General features: G+C 61.4%; 1 protein-coding gene across 1 annotated transcript in view; it reads right to left on the bottom strand.

The window, feature by feature from the left end:
- PLXNB3 (plexin B3) overlaps positions 1 to 14944 on the bottom strand; it is a 50811-nt gene extending 35867 nt beyond the window's left edge. The window contains 6 exon segments of the mRNA XM_075579516.1: positions 1808 to 1940; positions 2437 to 2537; positions 4690 to 4815; positions 5042 to 5221; positions 5709 to 6767; positions 14923 to 14944. Of these exon segments, the coding sequence (XP_075435631.1) occupies positions 1808 to 1940; positions 2437 to 2537; positions 4690 to 4815; positions 5042 to 5221; positions 5709 to 6758 (1590 nt within the window). The 5' untranslated portion in view covers positions 6759 to 6767; positions 14923 to 14944.
- Between the last annotated feature and the right edge of the window lie 2891 nt (positions 14945 to 17835).

The following is a 17835-nucleotide window of genomic DNA, read 5'->3' on the forward strand; positions in this document are numbered from 1 at the left end:
ACCCGAGGGGAGAGAGTACCGACACTGCGCCCATAACACACACTCACACAGGGAGACCCGAGGGGAGAGAGTACCGACACTGTGCCCATAACACACACTCACAGGGAGACCCGAGGGGAGAGAGTACCGACACTGCGCCCATAACACACACTCACAGGGAGACCCGAGGGGAGAGAGTACCGACACTGCGCCCATAACACACTCACAGGGAGACCTGAGGGGAGAGAGTACCGACACTGCGTCCATAACACACACTCACAGGGAGACCCAAGGGGAGAGAGTACCGACACTGCGCCCATAACACACTCACACAGGGAGACCCGAGGGGAGATAGTACCGACACTGCGCCCATAACACACACTCACAGGGAGACCCAAGGGGAGAGAGTACCGACACTGTGCCCATAACACACACTCACAGGGAGACCCGAGGGGAGAGAGTACCGACACTGTGCCCATAACACACTCACACAGGGAGACCCGAGGGGAGAGAGTACCGACACTGCGCCCATAACACACACTCACAGGGAGACCCGAGGGGAGAGAGTACCGACACTGCGCCCATAACACACACTCACACAGGGAGACCCGAGGGGAGAGAGTACCGACACTGCGCCCATAACACACACTCACAGGGAGACCCGAGGGGAGAGAGTACCGACACTGCGCCCATAACACACACTCACAGGGAGACCCGAGGGGAGAGAGTACCGACACTGCGCCCATAACACTCTCACAGGGAGACCCGAGGGGAGAGAGTACCGACACTGCGCCCATAACACACACTCACACAGGGAGACCCGAGGGGAGAGAGTACCGACACTGTGCCCATAACACACACTCACAGGGAGACCCGAGGGGAGAGAGTACCGACACTGTGCCCATAACACACACTCACAGGGAGACCCGAGGGGAGAGAGTACCGACACTGTGCCCATAACACACTCACACAGGGAGACCCGAGGGGAGAGAGTACCGACACTGCGCCCATAACACACACTCACAGGGAGTCCCGAGGGGAGAGAGTACCGACACTGCGCCCATAACACACTCACAGGGAGACCCGAGGGGAGAGAGTACCGACACTGCGCCCATAACACACACTCACAGGGAGACCCGAGGGGAGAGAGTACCGACACTGCGCCCATAACACACACTCACAGGGAGACCCGAGGGGAGAGAGTACCGACACTGCGCCCATAACACACTCACACAGGGAGACCCGAGGGGAGAGAGTACCGACACTGCGCCCATAACACACTCACAGGGAGACCTGAGGGGAGAGAGTACCGGCACTGCGCCCATAACACACACACAGGGAGACCCGAGGGGAGAGAGTACCGACACTGTGCCCATAACACACTCACAGGGAGACCCGAGGGGAGAGAGTACCGACACTGCGCCCATAACACACTCACACAGGGAGACCCGAGGGGAGAGAGTACCGACACTGCGCCCATAACACACTCACACAGGGAGTCCCGAGGGGAGAGAGTACCGACACTGTGCCCATAACACACACACAGGGAGACCCGAGGGGAGAGAGTACCGACACTGTGCCCATAACACACTCACACAGGGAGTCCCGAGGGGAGAGAGTACCGACACTGTGCCCATAACACACACACAGGGAGACCCGAGGGGAGAGAGTACCGACACTGTGCCCATAACACACACTCACAGGGAGACCCGAGGGGAGAGAGTACCGACACTGCGCCCATAACACACACACACACGCGCACGTACACACACACCCACACACGCACACACACACGCACACACGCACACACGCACACACGCACACACACCTGTGTCTGCTCCTGCCGGCTCCGATTGGCTGGGATCACGTCCTGGATGGTCAGGCACTGACTGCTCGGATTGTAGCTCCACAGCCAATGGTCGTCCCCGGTGCAATCCGCGCCGCGCTGCTTCTCCGAGCACCTGCACAGGGACGGACCAATCAGCTGTCACCGGGACAGGCACAGAGGGGTAGGGTAATACTCTAGATCAGTGGGTTCCAAATCCAGTCCTCAAGAACCCCCAACAGGACAGGTTTAAGGATATCTCGGCGTCCGGTGGCTCAGTCATTTTGACGGCACCACCTGTTGCTGAAGCCGTGATATGATTAAAACCGGACCTGTTGGGAGTTCAAGAGCTATCTTAACCCTTTCAGTGAAAAGGAGCATGCAAGGCCATATTCTGCAATCCCGTCAGTCACTACCATGCTTTCCAGGACTGTCCCATTGGGCCTTTAACATGTGGCAGTGTTCCCATGTCACACCGTCTGCCACTTCCAACCCCGGCTCATTGTCTGGAACGTGTCCTGCCACACCGATCTAGAACATGGACCACTACACGGCATCGAGAACACGCACCGCGGGGCACTTTTGGCTTTAAAGGGTTTGAATGGTAAGTAGCCCTGTCCTCTCAAACCTACCTCCCCTGCAGGACACACCAACCGCAGAAGGGATCCCCCCCTCGCAGGCAGGAGGCACAGGTAGGGAAGCTGGAACACTCGGCCACAGGCAGCGTGCTCACCTGCAACGGGCGGGAGAGAGAGACGATGGGGGAGAGCGGAGAGAGAGAGAGAGAGAGATCATGAGAGAGAGAGAGAGATCGTGAGAGAGAGAGAGAGAGAGCGTGGGACAGAGCGCGGAGATCGTGAGAGAGAGAGAGATCATGAGAGAGAGAGATCGTGAGAGAGAGAGAGAGAGAGATCGTGAGAGAGAGAGAGAGAGAGAGCGTGGGACAGAGCGGGGGGGGGGGGGAGAGAGAGCGTGGGACAGAGCGGGGGGAGGGGGGGAGAGAGAGAGGATGGGACAGAGCGGGGGGGGGGGGGGAGAGGTTGGGACAGAGCGGGGGGGGGGGGGGGGGGGGAGAGGATGGGACAGACCGGGGGGGGGGGAGAGAGAGAGCGTGGGACAGAGCGGGGGGAGGGGAGGAGAGAGAGAGAGGATGGGACAGAGCGAGGGGGGGGGGGAAGAGGATGGGACAGAGCAAGGGGGGGAGAGAGAGAGCGTGGGACAGAGCGGGGGGAGGGGGGGAGAGAGAGAGGATGGGACAGAGCGGGGGGGAGAGAGAGGATGGGACAGAGCGGGGGGGAGAGAGAGGATGGGACAGAGCGGGGGGGAGAGAGAGGATGGGACAGAGCGGGGGGGAGAGAGAGGATGGGACAGAGCGGGGGGGAGAGAGAGGATGGGACAGAGCGGGGGGGGAGAGAGAGGATGGGACAGAGCGGGGGGGGGAGAGAGAGGATGGGACAGAGCGGGGGGGGGAGAGAGAGGATGGGACAGAGCGGGGGGGGAGAGAGAGGATGGGACAGAGCGGGGGGGGAGAGAGGATGGGACAGAGCGGGGGGGAGAGAGAGGATGGGACAGAACGGGGGGGAGAGAGAGGGTGGGACAGAGCGGGGGGGGAGAGAGAGAGGGTGGGACAGAGCGGGGGGGAGAGAGAGAGGGTGGGACAGAGCGGGGGGGAGAGAGAGGGTGGGACAGAGCGGGGGGGGAGAGAGGGTGGGACAGAGCGGGGCAGAGAGAGAGGATGGGACAGAGCGGGGGGGGGAGAGAGAGGATGGGACAGAGCGGGGGGGGGGAGAGAGAGGGTGGGACAGAGCGGGGGGGAGAGGGTGGGACAGAGCGGGGGGGAGAGGGTGGGACAGAGCGGGGGGGAGAGGGAGGGTGGGACAGAGCGGGGGGGTGAGAGAGAGGGTGGGACAGAGCGGGGGGGAGAGAGAGGGTGGGACAGAGCGGGGGGGAGAGAGAGGGTGGGACAGAGCGGGGGGGAGAGAGAGGGTGGGACAGAGCGGGGGGGAGAGAGAGGGTGGGACAGAGCGGGGGGGAGAGAGAGGGTGGGACAGAGCGGGGGGGAGAGAGAGGGTGGGACAGAGCGGGGGGGAGAGAGAGGGTGGGACAGAGCGGGGGGGAGAGAGAGGGTGGGACAGAGCGGGGGGGAGAGAGAGGGTGGGACAGAGCGGGGGGGAGAGAGAGGGTGGGACAGAGCGGGGGGGAGAGAGAGGGTGGGACAGAGCGGGGGGGAGAGAGAGGATGGGACAGAGCGGGGGGGAGAGAGAGGGTGGGACAGAGCGGGGGGGAGAGAGAGGGTGGGACAGAGCGGGGGGGAGAGAGAGGGTGGGACAGAGCGGGGGGGAGAGAGAGGGTGGGACAGAGCAGGGGGGAGAGAGAGGGTGGGACAGAGCGGGGGGGAGAGAGAGGGTGGGACAGAGCGGGGGGGAGAGAGAGGGTGGGACAGAGCGGGGGGGAGAGAGAGGGTGGGACAGAGCGGGGGGGAGAGAGAGGGTGGGACAGAGCGGGGGGGAGAGAGAGGGTGGGACAGAGCGGGGGGGAGAGAGAGGGTGCTACAGAGCGGGGGGGAGAGAGAGGGTGGGACAGAGCGGGGGGGAGAGAGAGGGTGGGACAGAGCGGGAGGGGGAGAGAGAGGGTGGGACAGAGCGGGGGGGAGAGAGAGGGTGGGACAGAGTGGGGGGGAGAGAGAGAGGGTGGGACAGAGCGGGGGGAGAGAGAGAGGGTGGGACAGAGCGGGGGGGAGAGAGAGAGGGTGGGACAGAGCGGGGGGAGAGAGAGAGGGTGGGACAGAGCGGGGGGGAGAGAGAGAGGGTGGGACAGAGCGGGGGATGTGGTCTCCTCCCTGGTTCCCCGCTGGAGAAGGGGGGGGGGGGGGAGAGATCTCACACCTGTGACTCTGTCATGACATAGAGCTGCTTCGCACGGTCTCCCAGAATGAGGTCAGGGCTGACCGGAGATCCCGCTGCCACCGTTACTGTGCTGTACACCGCGCCCGCGCCCGAGGACACGTATACCTGCAGAGGGGGCATGATACACACACGTATTTATGGGGCAGTGTGCAGCCACCTCAGGGGTCCCTGCTGCCAGGGTCACGAAGCATCATTTTGTTTCTTAAACCCATTTGCTGCCAGACCGCCCCTGAACGCAACGTGTCGCAGGCCCATCCAGCAAACACGTGGTTAATTCCGACCTACGTTGCAGGGTGACGGGAGGGCGAGGAGGGCAGGGCGAGGCACCCACCTTGTGAACATCTCCGGCTGCGTCTCCCAGAAACGCCACGGTGTGAGAATCTTCCACCAGCGCCGCCACGCTCGTGAGCCCGGGAATATCCGTGAGAAGCGGCTGCGCAACGACCGGAACACGGCTGGCGATGGGGCTGGGGGTGTGCTCGCCCCCGCAGGCGAAATTCTGAGAGGAGTCCTGGAGGGGGAGGGGAGAAACGGGGGAGGAGGCGGTGGGGGAGGGGAAAGAGGGATGGAGAAGAGAGAATGAGATTAAAGTGAGAGCAGAAACTATAACCCAAGGTCCCCCGATGGAATAACAACACTCCTCCCTTATAGCGGTCACTGTACATGCTGCATATGACCGGGGTTTCTCCCATCCGTGGCCCCACCTCCATCACCGCTTCTCCTTTAGCGCCTCTCTCTCTTAAAAATGTGTTCCCAAGATGCCCCGGCTCTCACCATATCGCGCGGGAGGTAACGCTCGGGCGTTATACTTCCTGGAGCATCTCACCGATGTTCTTCACAGAAGTATAGACCTGTTTCACCAATTTGGGGTCAGTCTCACAGCAGTGACGTTGCACGCTTGTATAGAGAATCTCCCCGATAAAAAAGGAAATACCCTTCAAATCTCACTGATTTTAACGTCTGTAGAAGTCTCTGTCCTGGGACAGACCCAAACATACCTTGGGGAGCTCAGCGCACTTGGAGTTGACTCCGTACTCTATCCCGGCTTCCTCCTGTCCCTCCTCTCCCTTCCCAGCCGTGGTGTAGCACAGCCTTCGTGCCCTTTCTATTCTCTCCTCCACCTCCTCCATCCTGTAGGAGCATAGGGCGGTCTGACTGCTGGGGGTAGGGCTGGAGGCCTGGCTGACCGCGAAGACCACAAAGAGTTCTCCCTTCACCGTCTCCAGGTGGGCAGCCTGTGCCAGATTATAACCCCCGTGGCAAGTGAGAGGGACCTCCACGTAGGAGTAGAGGTGGAGGTCCTGACTGCAGACGCTGCCCAGATAGGTCCTGTAATCCATTTGGGCCTTTGACCCCCGGCGGAAGAACAAAAAGTAGATGTGTTCCCCGCTGGAGAAGACCGCCACAAAGTGGTTGTTGTAATCCGAGAAGTCCCCAACCACCAGCTTGCCCAGACCCTCATTGGAGAACACGGAGGGCTTTTCCAGCTGCCGTATAGTGATGGGCGGTATCCCACCCGACAGCCTGGCGGTCAGACCTCTGCCCACGAACAGGAGATCACGGCCCTCTAACGTTCTTGACACCAGCCCCACCGTGGTGACCTTTGGGTCATTGGCGGCCACAAACTGGTTGTCCCCAGGGTCCACAGTTCGGTAGATGATGTCGGAGATGTTCCCCAGTGTCCTCTTCTCGCAAATGCCCTGGAAGACTTGTCCGCATGTCAGCAGCTCTCTGCTATGAACGTTCACCACAAGAAGCTTGTTGGCGTTTTCAGTGGGAGAGGCCTGGGGGCAGTCACGAGTTTCCTTGAAGGGCAGGCAGTCTGGGCTGTCCATCTCTGGGCCAGTGGGGTCCTCATCCAAGAGATGGAGATCAGGGGAGAGCTGGAAGATCCAGTTGACTGCCCCAATGTAAATGGCGCCCGAGTCGGGGTCGCGGGCCATGTGGTTGAAGGTGACATTGGGCCTGAAGAAGGATGGGAAAGAGGCAGCACAGAGAGAGCTGCAGAGGAGGAGTAAGAGGTGAGGTGAGGGAGCCAGACCCAGCATAACGAGGTCCTGGGACGGGACGGGGGGCAGAATATTAAAGAGAAGGGAAATGCGGGGGAAAGAGGCGAGAGGGAGCACGCGGGCAGGGGGGGGAAAGGGTGAAAGGGAGTGCGTGGAGGGGGGGGAGGGGAGAAAGAGGCAAAAGGAGCGCATGCGGGGAGGAAAGAGGCGAGAGGGAGCACGCAGGGAGGTGAGAGGGAGCACGCGGGGAGGAAAGAGGCGAGAGGGAGCACGCGGGGAGGAAAGAGGCGAGAGGGAGCATGCGGGGAGGAAAGAGGCGAGAGGGAGCACGCGGGGAGGCGAGGGAGCACGCGGGGAGGAAAGAGGCGAGAGGGAGCACGCGGGGGTGGGGAAAAGGGCGAAAGGGAGAGCGTGGAGGGGGGGGGAACGCATGGGGGAGGGGAAAAGAGGAGCGCGCGGGGAGGAAAGAGGCGAGAGAAAGAGAAAAAGGGAGAGAATACAAAAAACGGTTAGTGAAACACACCGTGTCAGTTCCTCGTCACATCACAGCCGTGTGCTTCATGGTTCGAGCTTGGCGGTGCTGGCACACGCGTGCTCAAACTACATACTAGGAAAGAGCAGGAGCTCCACCTGCAATACGTTCCACGAAATCTCTGCCACGTGAGAGACCGGCTATTTATTTTAGAGGAACGGAAAGAAAATGTGAAGAACATACTGCATTACATAGTGCTAAAGAGTATCAATACCAATGGGCACCAGAAAGCTGTAGCTGCTCCTTCCGAGAGCAGCAGGGGACCTGAGGAGGGGGGGGGGGCACTTCCCACCTGGTCATCGGGTACCACAGGATGGATGTGACATCCGTCTGGGTGTTCCCCCAGCAATGATGGACATGAATCACTTATAGATACTCTATACCATTATACCATGCCGCCTGCTTATCTATGAACTCCTCGCCTCAGAGAGGCCCCCGGCCCCCGGCCCCCAGCCCCCGGCCCCAGCTGCAGCCGGTCTTATCACAGGATTTAATCACAGTCCCATGCACAAAACCAAAGGCTGGGAGGCTTAGCTCTGGAATTAAACCCCCCAGCCGGGTCAGAGGTCAGCTAACCCCTTCCCGCGCTCACCCACATGAGTGCCGTGTATCTGTGACCCCGGCCACCGCCGGCAGAGAGGACCTGCGTTTATGAAAATGAAACAGGTGAGCTAACGGTTTAACCCCTTCCTGGCAGCATCAATGGACTTTGTGAAGCTGCACGGAGATAACATGGGAAGGGACTCCGCGAAGATTGGGTATCGCACACGTTAAGGACACGTAGCACACACACACACACACACCTCCTACTGTACATACATACAGGGTATACGCATACACGAGAAGGCAGTGCAACATGCCACACATTGTATGCCGTGCTTGACGCACAATACTGCACACTTACTGGCACACAAGGAGTTACGTGACCTATTTGGAAGTAATCTCAGCGCCACGCACATTACAGCAGATTACTCACCTTATTTTTTCCCCAGCCGTTTATTACTTGATTTACACGTGCATTTTTTGGTAAGCCAGCAGTGTTTGCACACCTGCCCCACCGCTTATTCTCACGCTCTCCAGCAGGAAGCGCAGAGTTGTTCTCCTTACAGACTACAAAGGAGCACATCACAGAAAGGTTGCCCGGGGTGTGCGTGTGTCACACAGCGGGGTCTGCGTGTGTCACACAGCGGGGTCTGCGTGTGTCACACAGCGGGGTCTGCGTGTGTCACACAGCGGGGTCTGCGTGTGTCACACAGCGGGGTCTGCGTGTGTCACACAGCGGGGTCTGCGTGTGTCACACAGCGGGGTCTGCGTGTGTCACACAGCGGGGTCTGCGTGTGTCACACAGCGGGGTCTGCGTGTGTCACACAGCGGGGTCTGCGTGTGTCACACAGCGGGGTCTGCGTGTGTCACACAGCGGGGTCTGCGTGTGTCACACAGCGGGGTCTGCGTGTGTCACACAGCGGGGTCTGCGTGTGTCACACAGCGGGGTCTGCGTGTGTCACACAGCGAGGTCTGCGTGTGTCACACAGCGGGGTCTGCGTGTGTCACACAGCGAGGTTTGCAGCCACATCTCACGTTTAAGGCTCATTTTGGAAAAATAAAAACACAGGATAAAACGAGGTGGAAACAGACCCCGGACTGTACAGAACGGGGGGTGTGGGGGGGTCGCCCCCGGGGGTGTGGGGGGTGGCGTCGCCCCCGGGGGGGTGGGGGGTGGGGTCGCCCCCGGGGGGTGTGAGTGGTGGGGTCACCCCCTGTAAGTCTGTCCCAGGCTCCCCGAGCTGATGAGATTAAAGGTTAATATCCGTGGGAAAGGTTTCTGGTTTGTTTTTTTGACCCACCCAAATAAATAGTACTGAGTATCTGCACACCCAGACTCGCACACGTCTCAGGGGCAATAGGCCAGGCCCCTCCGGCAGTGAAAGGGTTATAAGGCAAAACGGTCGTCCAATCAGAACGAAGCCAGTGTAGGTATTTAAATATCCCCGTCTGCCAGCCCACGGACATGAACACAAGGGAACAAGACAACGCTGAGCCCTGAAAGGGTCCCACGGATTCACAGCTCTCTTCTTATGTTACTTGGGCAAATCTCACTGGGGTGGGGCATTGTTCCCGGTCTGCAGAGCTTGCACTCTAAATCGTTGGTGCTTGAAGCGCAGGGAGAGAAAACACCTGACAGCGAGTCACAGTGCAACCACTTCAGAGACAGTGAAGTTACCACTAGAGGAGGAGGGCAGTATATCAGGGGACAGGCACGCGTGTCACACGCGTGTCACACGCGTGTCACACGCAGGGCAGGTACTTACAGGCCGGTAAGTCGCGGGGCTGGGGAAGCCGGTGACACTTCTGCACCCGGAGCCTCAGCACTGAGCAGGAACAATAGGCAGATGTGGGGATCGGGGGTCCCCAGGGGGTCCGAGGCAGGAGGAGACGGAGTGGAAATGGCAAACGGCTCTGGGATTGGATGGCTCGGGTCCCCCCCACAGACCCCCCCCCTCCTTTCCTGTGTCACTGGCAGCATCTGCCACATGGGGAGTGCCGGCAAGAAGATCCCTTTATACAGAGCATCGCCGGGTAACCCCTTCCCTGCCAGAGCGTCGCCGGGTAACCCCTTCCCTGCCAGAGCGTCGCCGGGTAACCCCTTCCCTGCCAGAGCGTCGCCGGGTAACCCCTTCCCTGCCAGAGTGTTGCCGGGTAACCCCTTCCCTGCCAGAGCGTCGCCGGGTAACCCCTTCCCTGCCAGAGCGTCGCCGGGTAACCCCTTCCCTGCCAGAGCGTCGCCGGGTAACCCCTTCCCTGCCAGAGCGTCGCCGGGTAACCCCTTCCCTGCCAGAGCGTCGCCGGGTAACCCCTTCCCTGCCAGAGTGTTGCCGGGTAACCCCTTCCCTGCCAGAGCGTCGCCGGGTAACCCCTTCCCTGCCAGAGCGTCGCCGGGTAACCCCTTCCCTGACAGAGCGTCGCTGTGTAACCCCTTCCCTGCCAGAGCGTCGCGGTGTAACCCCTTCCATGCCAGAGCGTCGCCGGGTAACCCCTTCCATGCCAGAGCGTCGCCATGTAACCCCTTCCCTGCCAGAGCGTTGCCGGGTAACCCCTTCCCTGCCAGAGCGTTGCCGTGTAACCCCTTCCCTGCCAGAGCGTCGCTGTGTAACCCCTTCCCTGCCAGAGCGTCGCGGTGTAACCCCTTCCCTGCCAGAGCGTCACTGTGTAACCCGTTCCCTGCCAGAGCGTCGCTGTGTAACCCCTTCCCTGCCAGAGTGTTGCCGTGTAACCCCTTCCCTGCCAGAGCCTTGCTGTGTAACCCCTTCCCTGCCAGAGCGTCGCTGTGTAACCCCTTCCCTGCCAGAGCCTCGCTGTGTAACCCCTTCCCTGCCAGAGCGTCGCTGTGTAACCCCTTCCCTGCCAGAGCGTCGCTGTGTAACCCCTTCCCTGCCAGAGCGTCGCTGTGTAACCCCTTCCCTGCCCAGGGCAAAGTGAGAAAAGAATGTCGGTAAGGGGCACAGGGAGGACGGGTCTCCCAGCCGGAGACAGAAAGAGAATAACCCGCATCCGAGTGATAAATGATTACGCCGTCAGCCTCACACACAGACTGCGCTTCAAATACTGTAACAATGTCCCTCTGTCCCACCAAACCAGTGACAAGAACACACACACACACTGTGCGTGCGTGGATGTGCGTGTGTGGCTGTGCGTGTGTGGGTGCGGATGTGCATATCATCTGAGTGACCCCCCCCCCCCTCAAATACAACTTAACCAGCAAAACCGCCCCCCCTTACCCCCGCTAGGGAGGAGGGGGGGGGGGGGTAAGGGGCGTGGGATAGCTCCGGTAAACACTGCACCCACAGCTCTGCCAAGGTCTCCCCGCCGGGTCAGACACTTTGCCACACTCACCATCCCAGCAGCCGCTGAGCTGTAAGGACAAGATGTGCTATATACAGACAGGGGGGGACACGGAGGGGGAGGGGGAGGCATATACCGTGGGGTGTTCTGCAGGTAATAATAACAAGCATAAAGTGAGGAAGTCTGGGTAGGCACAGTGCCCATACAGGGAGATGGTGGCGGTGTTGGGATGTGGGGTAATGGTGGTGATGTTGGTATGGGTGGGCACAGTGCCCATACAGGGAGATGGTGGCGGTGTTGGGATGTGGGGTAATGGTGGTGATGTTGGTATGGGTGGGCACAGTGCCCATACAGGGAGATGGTTGCGGTGTTGGGATGTGGGGTAATGGTGGCGATGTTGGTATGGGTGGGCACAGTGCCCATACACAGGGAGATGGTGGCGGTGGTGGGATGTGGGGTAATGGTGGTGATGTTGGTATGGGTGGGCACAGTGCCCATACAGGGAGATGGTGGCGGTGGTGGGATGTGGGGTAATGGTGGTGATGTTGGCATGGGTGGGCACAGTGCCCATACACGGAGATGGTTGCGGTGGTGGGATGTGGGGTAATGGTGGTGATGTTGGTATGGGTGGGCACAGTGCCCATACAGTGAGATGGTTGCGGTGTTGGGATGTGGGGTAATGGTGGTGATGTTGGTATGGGTGGGCACAGTGCCCATACAGGGAGATGGTTGCGATGGTGGGATGTGGGGTAATGGTGGTGATGTTGGTATGGGTGGGCACAGTGCCCATACACGGAGATGGTTGCGATGGTGGGATGTGGGGTAATGGTGGTGATGTTGGTATGGGTGGGCACAGTGCCCATACACAGAGATGGTTGCGATGGTGGGATGTGGGGTAATGGTGGCGATGTTGGTATGGGTGGGTACAGTGTCCATACACGGAGATGGTTGCGGTGGTGGGATGTGGGGTAATGGTGGTGATGTTGGTATGGGTGGGCACAGTGCCCATACAGGGAGATGGTTGCAGTGGTGGGATGTGGGGTAATGGTGGTGATGTTGGTATGGGTGGGCACAGTGTCCATACACGGAGATGGTTGCGGTGGTGGGATGTGGGGTAATGGTGGTGATGTTGGTATGGGTGGGCACAGTGCCCATACAGGGAGATGGTTGCGGTGGTGGGATGTGGGGTAATGGTGGTGATGTTGGTATGGGTGGGCACAGTGCCCATACAGGGAGATGGTTGCAGTGGTGGGATGTGGGGTAATGGTGGTGATGTTGGTATGGGTGGGCACAGTGTCCATACACGGAGATGGTTGCGGTGGTGGGATGTGGGGTAATGGTGGTGATGTTGGTATGGGTGGGCACAGTGCCCATACAGGGAGATGGTTGCGGTGTTGGGATGTGGGGTAATGGTGGCGATGTTGGTCTGGGTGGGCACAGTGCCCATACACGGAGATGGTGGCAGTGTTGGGATGTGGGGTAATGGTGGCGATGTTGGTATGGGTGGGCACAGTGCCCATACAGGGAGATGGTTGCGGTGGTGGGATGTGGGGTAATGGTGGCGATGTTGGTATGGGTGGGCACAGTGCCCATACAGGGAGATGGTTGCGGTGGTGGGATGTGGGGTAATGGTAGCGATGTTGGTATGGGTGGGCACAGTGCCCATACAGGGAGATGTGAGTTGAGTGGGATGTGGGGTAATGGTGGTGATGTTGGTATGGGTGGGCACAGTGCCCATACAGGGAGATGTGAGTTGAGTGGGATGTGGGGTAATGGTGGTGATGTTGGTATGGGTGGGCACAGTGCCCATACAGGGAGATGGTGGCGGTGTTGGGATGTGGGGTAATGGTGGTGATGTTGGTATGGGTGGGCACAGTGCCCATACAGGGAGATGGTGGCGGTGTTGGGATGTGGGGTAATGGTGGTGATGTTGGTATGGGTGGGCACAGTGCCCATACAGGGAGATGGTGGCGGTGTTGGGATGTGGGGTAATGGTGGTGATGTTGGTATGGGTGGGCACAGTGCCCATACAGGGAGATGGTGGCGGTGGTGGGATGTGGGGTAATGGTGGTGATGTTGGTATGGGGGGGCACAGTGCCCATACACAGGGAGATGGTTGCGGTGGTGGGATGTGGGGTAATGGTGGTGATGTTGGTATGGGGGGGCACAGTGCCCATACACAGGGAGATGGTTGCAGTGGTGGGATGTGGGGTAATGGTGGCGATGTTGGTATGGGTGGGCACAGTGCCCATACACAGGGAGATGGTTGCAGTGGTGGGATGTGGGGTAATGGTGGCGATGTTGGTATGGGTGGGCACAGTGCCCATACAGGGAGATGGTTGCGGTGGTGGGATGTGGGGTAATGGTGGCGATGTTGGTATGGGTGGGCACAGTGCCCATACACAGGGAGATGGTTGCAGTGGTGGGATGTGGGGTAATGGTGGTGATGTTGGTATGGGTGGGCACAGTGCCCATACAGGGAGATGGTTGCGGTGGTGGGATGTGGGGTAATGGTGGCGATGTTGGTATGGGTGGGCACAGTGCCCATACAGGGAGATGGTTGCGGTGGTGGGATGTGGGGTAATGGTGGCGCTGTTGGTATGGGTGGGCACAGTGCCCATACACGGAGATGTGAGTTGAGTGGGAGGTGAGGGGCTGATCTTCCCACACACAGCAGCAGTCATCCCCGCTTGGCACAGGCCCTGGCCTCGCCCTCCCCTCCCCCTCCCACCCTCCTGCCTTAAAGGTTGGTGCCAGTACTTGCTCTGAAAGCCCCTCTTTGTCCCGGGCTCCGATAAGGTCTCTGTGCAACAAAAAGCGTTTCTCCCCAGAGCGTGAAAATCACTGCGACATCGAAAGGGTGAGTAACCAGGACCACCCCTCCCCCACGCAGTGACACCCTCCCCCCACCCCATCCCTACACCACAACACCCTCCCCCCCTCCCTACACCGCGACACCCCCTCCCTACACCGCGACACCCTCCCCCCACCCCATCCCTACACCACAACACCCCCCCTCCCTACACCACGACACCCCCCTCCCTACACCGCGACACCCTCCCCCCTCCCTACACCACGACACCCCCCTCCCTACACCGCGACACCCTCCCCCACACACCGTGACACCCACCCCCTCCCTACACCGTGACACCCTACCCCCTCCGTACAGCATGACACCCTCCCCCACACACCGTGACACCCACCACCTCCCCACACCGTGACACCCTCCCTACACCGTGACACCACCCCCCCTCGCCACCTCAAACTCACTTGATCGTCCCTCTCTCTCCCAATCACTCCAACCCTTACACCCAAGTCTCGCTCATTACAAACTCACTCTCCATCTGCCAAGGGCGCACACTCACTGACCACAGGCGTGGGGGGGCGCACACTCACTGCCCACAGGCGTGGGGGGGGGGCGCACACTCACTGACCACAGGCGTGGGGGGGGGGGGCGCACACTCACTGACCACAGGCGTGGGGGGGGGCGCACACTCACTGACCACAGGCGTGGGGGGCGCACACTCACTGCCCAAAGTCGTGGGGGGCGGCGCACACTCACTGCCCAGTCGTGGGGGGGGGGGGGGCGCACACACTGCCCACAGGCGTGGGGGGGCGCACACTCACTGCCCACAGGCGTGGGGGGGCGCACACTCACTGCCCACAGGCGTGGGGGGCGCACACTCACTGCCCACAGGCGTGGGGGCGCACACTCACTGCCCACAGGCGTGGGGGACAGGACGCACACTCACTGCCGACAAGCTACAGACGTGGGGGGGGGACGACTCACGCTCACACTCATCCTACAGGTGACGTGTATTGCTGACTGACCTGGAGCTCCCCAGGGTGCGTACTGATCACAGGTCTGTGTCACCATGCAGGGAGGGGGACAGCCCTGGTGAGACAGAGGGGGAGGAGGGGGGATGATAGAGGAGGAAGGGGGGATGATAGAGGAGGGAGGGGGGGATGATAGAGGAGGGAGGGAGGGGGGATAGAGGGAGGGAGGGAGGGGGGATAGAGGAGGGAGGGGGGGATAGAGGAGGGAGGGGGGGATAGAGGAGGGAGGGGGGGATAGAGGAGGGAGGGGGGGATAGAGGAGGGAGGGGGGGATAGAGGAGGGAGGGGGGGATAGAGGAGGAAGGGGGGGATAGAGGAGGGAGGGGGGGATAGAGGAGGGGGGGATAGAGGAGGGAGGGGGGGGATAGAGGAGGGGGGGATAGAGGAGGAGGGGGGAGAGGAAGAGGTCCCTGACACTCCAGCACACAGCAGGAATCTGCCCTTCCTGCACCAAATGATTGTGTAAAGCAAACAGTTATATTAGAGAGAGGCTTTGCGGCTAATCCCTGTAATCACAGCTCGCAGCAGCAGCACCCAGGAGGGAGGGTAACCCGGGGGTAACCCGGACTGCTGTGGGGCTCTTCCAGAGACCCACCCTCATCATCCTCCCTGTTCTGAAACCTCGGACCCATTTGATGTTTGGGTTCCGCTCGTACTTACGATTCCTTGGTGTCTGGCTGAAGCAGGCACAGTGTGAATCGCTGTCACACAGTTACACTGTAGGAGTCTCCACCTCCCCTCCTGGGCGGCAGTGGCATGGATCCACCACCCTCTCAGCGAAGTACTTCCTCACATAGCCTGCCACAGAACGACCTCTTCTCTCTCTCTGTAACATGCTTCCCTCCTGGAGCCCGTTACACGTGTGACAGTGCGGGGCAGGGTTTGCCTCCCAGAGACAGCCTGGGTTTTCCGCTGAGACTGCAGTGTCGGAGCCCGCAGAGAGACCGCAGGAGAGCGCCGGGGGTGTCTGAAACACAGGGGCGGCGCTCCGACAAGGAGAAGGTCCCCCGGGCGGACAGGTTCTGCAGGTGTGGGGGAGGGGCCACCTACCTGAGCAGCAGCGCCACCTGCAGGAAGCCTCACTAACACCCGGCCAATAGGGGCAGAGGGACAGGGGGGCAGTGCCAGGGACGGCGTCAGGCAGAGGGACAAGGGGGCAGTGCCAGGGACAGCGTCAGGCAGAGGGACAGCGTCAGGCAGAGGGACAGCGTCACATTCAGGCAGAGGGGACAGCGTCAGGCAGAGGGACAGCGTCAGGCAGAGGGACAGCGTCAGGCAGAGGGACAGCGTCACATTCAGGCAGAGGGACAGCGTCAGGCAGAGGGACAGCGTCAGGCAGAGGGACAGCGTCACATTCAGGCAGAGGGACAGCGTCAGGCAGAGGGACGGGTGGGGGGGAGGGGAGTGCCAGGGACAGCGTCAGGCAGAGGGACAGGGGGGCAGTGCCAGGGACAGCGTCAGGCAGAGGGACAGCGTCAGGCAGAGGGACAGCGTCAGGCAGAGGGACGGGTGGGGGGGGAGGGGAGTGCCAGGGACAGCGTCAGGCAGAGGGACAGGGGGGCAGTGCCAGGGACAGCGTCAGGCAGAGGGACAGCGTCAGGCAGAGGGACAGCGTCACATTCAGGCAGAGGGACAGCGTCAGGCAGAGGGACAGGGGGGGGGGGAGGGGAGTGCCAGGGACAGCGTCAGGCAGAGGGACAGGGGGGCAGTGCCAGGGACAGCGTCAGGCAGAGGGACAGCGTCAGGCAGAGGGACAGCGTCACATTCAGGCAGAGGGACAGCGTCAGGCAGAGGGACAGGGGGCAGTGCCAGGGACAGCGTCAGGCAGAGGGACAGGGGGGCAGTGCCAGGGACAGCGTCAGGCAGAGGGACGGGGGAGGGGAGTGCCAGGGACAGCGTCAGGCAGAGGGACAGGGGGGCAGTGCCAGGGACAGCGTCAGGCAGAGGGACGGGGGAGGGGAGTGCCAGGGACAGCGTCAGGCAGAGGGACGGGGGAGGGGAGTGCCAGGGACAGCGTCAGGCAGAGGGACAGGGGGGCAGTGCCAGGGACAGCGTCAGGCAGAGGGACAGGGTCACATTCAGGCAGAGGGACAGAGGGGGGGGCAGTGCCAGGGACAGCGTCACATTCAGACAGAGGGGGGGCAGTGCCAGGGACAGTGTCACATTCAGGCAGAGGGACGGGGGGGGGGGGGGGCAGCGTCACATTCAGGCAGAGGGACAGAGGGGGGGCAGTGCCAGGCACAGCGTCACATTCAGGCAGAGGGACAGGGGGGGGGGGGCAGCGTCACATTCAGGCAGAGGGACGGGGGGGGGGGCAGTGTCAGGGACAGTGTCAGGGACAGTGTCACATTCAGGCAGAGGGACAGAGGGGGGGGCAGTGCCAGGCACAGCGTCACATTCAGGCAGAGGGACAGGGGGGGGGGCAGCGTCACATTCAGGCAGAGGGACGGGGGGGGGGGGCAGTTCCAGGGACAGCGTCACATTCAGGCAGAGGGACAGGGGGGGGGGGGTGACGTGCCAGGCACAGCGTCACAGGGAGCAGCAACTTAAATACTGTCACAGTGAGAATCAGCGAAGGGAAAGGGGACAGGGGGAGCAGAGGGGGGGGGACAAGGGGGAGCAGAGGGGGGACAAGGGGGAGCAGAGGGGGACAAGGGGGAGCAGAGGGGGGACAAGGGGGAGCAGAGGGGGGACAAGGGGGAGCAGAGGGGGGACAAGGGGGAGCAGAGGGGGGACAAGGGGGAGCAGAGGGGGGACAAGGGGGAGCAGAGGGGGGACAGGGGGAGCAGAGGGGGGACAGGGGAGCAGGGGGACAGGGGAGCAGAGGGGGGACAGGGGGAGCAGAGGGGGGACAGGGGGAGCAGAGGGGGGACAGGGGGAGCAGAGGGGGGACAGGGGGAGCAGAGG

The sequence above is a fragment of the Ascaphus truei genome, chromosome 21 (assembly GCF_040206685.1).
Source record: "Ascaphus truei isolate aAscTru1 chromosome 21, aAscTru1.hap1, whole genome shotgun sequence".
Lineage (NCBI taxonomy): Eukaryota > Metazoa > Chordata > Amphibia > Anura > Ascaphidae > Ascaphus > Ascaphus truei.